This window comes from Macaca nemestrina, chromosome X, assembly GCF_043159975.1.
Source record: "Macaca nemestrina isolate mMacNem1 chromosome X, mMacNem.hap1, whole genome shotgun sequence".
Lineage (NCBI taxonomy): Eukaryota > Metazoa > Chordata > Mammalia > Primates > Cercopithecidae > Macaca > Macaca nemestrina.
Window position 1 is genome coordinate 52,324,013 of NC_092145.1, and position 4,673 is coordinate 52,328,685.

Here is a 4,673-nt window from a genome sequence, read left to right on the forward strand (position 1 = left end):
GAGACAGGGTTCATTTTGGTACTTCAAAAAACCATATTCTGAACCCAAGCATTAACACTTATTTCTTCCAGAAAGTTTGTCCTTATTCCTCATCCTCCCTCAAAAACCCCAGTGAGGAGGCTTCAGCTTTCTTTCAACTAATCATATTCTGATCTCACGCCCCCAGAGCTAGCTTTTATTGTGAGGGAGGGAGATTGAGGCTACTTTGGGAAATCCACAATTGGTGGTTGCCAGAAGGCACAGTACTCATTTTCAGAGGAACCAAAAGATCATTCATGGACTCTACTCAGTCAGCTACTCAGTCAGGCACCTTTTTGAAGTGCCTGAGTTCACCACTGTGCATTTTCAAATCAGACTCTATATCATCCTCTTCCTCTAGACAGATGAAAGATCACTCCAGCTCCAAAATTATCTGAGGCACAGTTTCCCTTGAATGTGGTTCTCAGTTGAACATGCAGGAATTCTGATGACTAAATAGTGTGAACTTCAAATAAAGTGGTTTTTGCATAAGTTGTATATGCTTTTCCATTTACACTGACTGGGAATCAGCACATACTGCAAAAATTTCCAAATAATTTTTTGTGGAGGCAATGTGGTGAGAAGACAAGCACCCTGAAGCACTGTGGCTTGGTGGGTGGTTACAGGTCTTTCACTAATTGGCTGTGTGGCCTTAGGAATAATCGCTTTCTTTACAATTCCTCACTTGTGAAACCAAGTTTGCACCAAATAAGTGATTTTCATTCTTTTTTTTTTTTCACTGTGACCTAGTTAGAAATACATCTTAAAGGTGGCAATATTTACTACATAGAACACATTATTTTCTCAAAAACAATTCTTAACACTACTCACGAATGACAGGATGAGTTTTGTTCTCTTTTTAAAAAATTGCTTGTTGTAACCCACAAAACTGATTTCAAGAGCCATAGAGTGGCAATCCTAACTTTGAACAACACTGGAGGGTCTTATTTTTTTTATCCCTCAATATTCTAAAAATTAAAGTGTCTGTATTTGAGATGTAGAAAAACAATGTATAGAAAAACAGCCCCCTTCTTGTTGAGTCTCTTTTACCATCCTCAGCCTGTCATCAAATTACAAAAGTCAAATATTCTGCATCTCCAGATGGTAAGGTCCAATAGAAAATGGCCCAGGCTGGATTCCCCCACCCCAAGCAGAGGTTAGCCTTGGTACTTAACATCTCTAAGACCCAGTGACCTCATCTGTAAAAGTGGGATAACAATACTGATTTTATAGGTTATTCTAAGGATAAAATGAGATCCTGGCTGTGAAACTGCTCACAGGGGTGATGAATTCTGAGTTCCTCAGGCTGTGACCTTCAGGCATGCTTTGTTCTGCACAGTGAATAATTTTGCCACTGTCCCTACCGCTCCTATAATCATCAGTCTATTTTAAGGTCTCATACAGTTTTAATTACTTGCCCACCAAAGTCAGAGAGATTCATCTTGATATTCTTTATTGTTTACGGTTATGACACATTATATATACACACACACATACATAGTTACATACACACACACCAGTGGCACTGATTTTGGTACACATCAGAATTACTTAGAGTTTGCTAAAAATGGAGATTCTGGAGCCCCACTCTGTAAGTCTGGACGATAGGTCCCACATTCTTAAATGCCCCTGCCCCCAAGGTGTTTTTATACAGATGGTAGACTCACTCTGAAAAACACTGGAACATACATTCTTAAAATATCAAACATTGAATTATGGGTATGATCATTCTTTTTTGGTCAGGGACAAGAAAAAACTGTCAAAGACAACTGAGATTTTGAGTCCAGGTAGCCGGAGAAGGAAAAGTAGTATTTACAAAAAATAAGGATTGGAATGAAAGAGGAAGATGATGGAATACAGACTGCTTTTTGAACTGCTTTATGCATTTCATATTATGAAAAGAGTATTTTTCCTAAAATGGGTGAATTGCCATGCTGACAGTAACTTTTTGGCTGAGACAAAATAATATACAATTAGAATTCTAATTTCCATTAGAAACTGGTTAAGTGGAAACACCAAAAGGCTTACAGAAAAAGTAAATCACAAAAATACAAGCTTGTAAAGCAGTGTTCACATTAACCTCAGCAAAAACTTTTAGGATTCAAGGTATGAGGCAAAAGTCATAATGGTTGTCAGGTTCAGGAGTTTGGAAGCGCATATAGTGCCTCATCTGCTGTTCCCTAGTCTTTCTCTTGATTTCCATCATCTGCCCTACAAACCTTTCTACATCATCTCTCGCTTCATTGTGCTCAATATGCCTATTAGGTATGGCCCATCGAAAATTAGGGACAAGTCGCCTAACTCGCCCCCGCCTGATATTTCCTCCAGGCTTCTGGCCTTCACCCCCTCCCAAATGGCGGGATTCTTCTTTATTCGGCATGGGGGCCTGCTCCCCTCCATCGTTTTCTTGTTGGGCATTTTTCCCGTTGAGATTGTTTGCCGCTAGTTCCTCTTTGGACTCCATTACTCCTAGGAGACAAGAGAGAGAAAATGAGCTGAATTTGTGGACTGATAAGCACTGAGGACAGAGGCCCTACTAGGCACCTTTTAAAATTCAGAGCCATGGACTTGACTTTATACTCTTTAACATTTCATTTTTTTCCACCTGAGAAGCCCGTGGGCCCTGTGGGGTGCCCCCAATCCGAGCCCCTCCCTCCCGCAAAGCCCACCATTTTCCCTGTAGATCCATCTCCATGCTTCTGCAGGCAGTAAAATGGAGGACGAGGATGGGGTGTGGGAAGGGGAGGGTTGCATGCAGTAGAAGGAGTCGAGGGTGAAGGCATGGATTGGGGTCTCAGACTGGGCTTTCCTCACGTTCCGGCCCCCGCCTCACCACTGTCGCTCGCACCGACCTGGGCCTATCCTTGCAGTCTCCTCCTCCTCCCGATTCTCGACGCGAGGTGCGCCGCCGCGACACTTAGCCTCGCAGACCTGCAGACGGCCGGGGTTGGGGAAGTGGGGGCTGCTGCAGCGGAACGCTAGCTAGGACCCACCACCATCCGGCCCCTTCCCCGTCCCGCACCTGGCCCGGGCCCGGGCCCTCGGTGCAGCCCTCGCCCCCCGCCTCAGTCACCCCGCCCGCAAGCTGACCACCATTTTCTGCACCAAGAAGGGCGGGGCAGGGGTGTCGGAAAAGCTTGCGCTGGTGGCGGAGGCAGGTGTTTCCGAACGGTCGTAGCCTCAGGACCGCCGGCTCCCTCGGGGACGGGCACCTCTCCGCTCAACGAAGGCTCGCGGGCCCGCGGCGGGGCCCGGGGGCTGCATCGCGGACCGACTGCGTCTTCGCGTGGCTCCCCTGGGGTGGTGCCTCTGCAGGCCGGAGCCGCTCCCCAACACCAACTCCAGGAACCCCACTCCGGATGCCTTACCTGCTCCCCCTCCGCTTCCTACTTTCCGGGCCGCCCCTGGCCCGCACGTCCTCAGGGCCACCGGGAGCAGGTACCGCCACCGAGAAGGGAACGAGCGACGATGGCTCTGACGACAGAGCCAGATGAGACTCAGTGTTGGCCGGTCACGTGGGGCTGTTGTCATCGCCAACAGCTCCGCCCCCGTCCCACGCCCCCTCCTGCAGGCCGGAGTCTGGCGGGGCTTTCGGGCCAGCCCCTATCCTCATCTGGAGTCTCTTTCAATATCTCCAGCCTGGCCGGCCTTTCCACTCTCCTGTCTTTGTGTATTCTTGGGCCTTCCTCTGCCTCACCAAGAAGGAAACTGTCTTCTCAGGGAGCTCTTGGCCATTCCCACTTCCGTGGGACTTGCCTCTCCTTGTCCTGGGCTCCCAGGATTTTCCCCATCTCTCCCAATCAGGACGCGGGCGCAGAATTTAAAGGGGTGCAAATTTCCTCAGCAGTCAAGAAAAAGAACATCTTAATGCAACATCTTAAAAAACAAAATTATTGCAAGAAAATTTATGATGAGCAAGATGCCAAAAATTTAAGTAAAGAGAGCATCTGTCCCGCCCACCTCAACGGAAAACTGTGGTCCTTGTTACCAATGCTCCCCCTTTTCTCTACACCAGAACGTTTGGCGGGAACAGGAAATGAGTCAAGGACAGTGGATTTTTTCTAATTCTTCTTAATAACTTTCTGTTCTTTTATTTTTTTCCCCTTTTTTTTATTATATTATGTTCTAGGGTAAATGTGCACAATGTGGAGGTTTGTCACATATGAATACATGTGCCATGTTGGTGTGCTGCGCCCATTAACTCCTCATTTACATTAGGGGTATCTCCTAATGCTATCACCCCCTTCCCCCACCCCACAATAGGCTCTGGTGTGTGATGGTCCCCTTCCTGTGTCCAAGTAATCTCATTGTTCAGTTTCCACCTATGAGTGAGAACATTCGGTGTTTGGTTTTCTGTTCTTGTGATAGTTTGCTCAGAATGATGGTTTCCAGTTGCATCCATGTCCCTACAAAGGACATGAACTCATCCTTTTTTATGGCAGCATAGTATTCCATGGTGTGTATGTGCCATATTTTCTTAATCCAGTCTGTCATTGATGGACATTTGGGTTGATTCCAAGTCTTTGCTATTATAAATAGTGCTGCAATAAAAATAGGCATTCATGTGTCTTTATAGCAGCATGATTTATAATCCTTTGGGTATATACCCAGTAATGGGATGGCTGGGTCATGGTATTTCTAGTTCTAGATCCTTG

General features: G+C 46.4%; 1 protein-coding gene across 2 annotated transcripts; it reads right to left on the reverse strand.

Annotated features, from left to right (window-relative positions):
- Nucleotides 1–1,454: 1,454 nt before the first annotated feature.
- On the reverse strand, nucleotides 1,455–3,534 carry LOC105499770 (brain expressed X-linked 4). 2 transcript variants are annotated; one of them, XM_011772567.3, is made up of 3 exons: nucleotides 3,387–3,525; nucleotides 2,871–2,949; nucleotides 1,455–2,487 (listed from the first exon to the last, which is right to left on the reverse strand). In XM_011772567.3, exon 3 carries the CDS (start codon nucleotides 2,480–2,482, stop codon nucleotides 2,120–2,122), a length of 363 nt encoding a protein of 120 aa, XP_011770869.1. In that variant the 5' UTR covers nucleotides 2,483–2,487; nucleotides 2,871–2,949; nucleotides 3,387–3,525; the 3' UTR covers nucleotides 1,455–2,119. The 2 variants fall into 2 exon arrangements, with proteins under 2 accessions (XP_011770869.1, XP_024642821.1); XM_024787053.2 differs by lacking the exon at nucleotides 2,871–2,949 and having other exon boundaries at nucleotides 3,387–3,534.
- Between the last annotated feature and the right edge of the window lie 1,139 nt (nucleotides 3,535–4,673).

Coding starts and splice junctions, on each gene's coding strand:
- LOC105499770 (XM_024787053.2), bottom strand. CDS start 2,482: ATGGAGTCCAAAGAGGAACTAGCGGCAAACAATCTCAACGGGAAAAAT.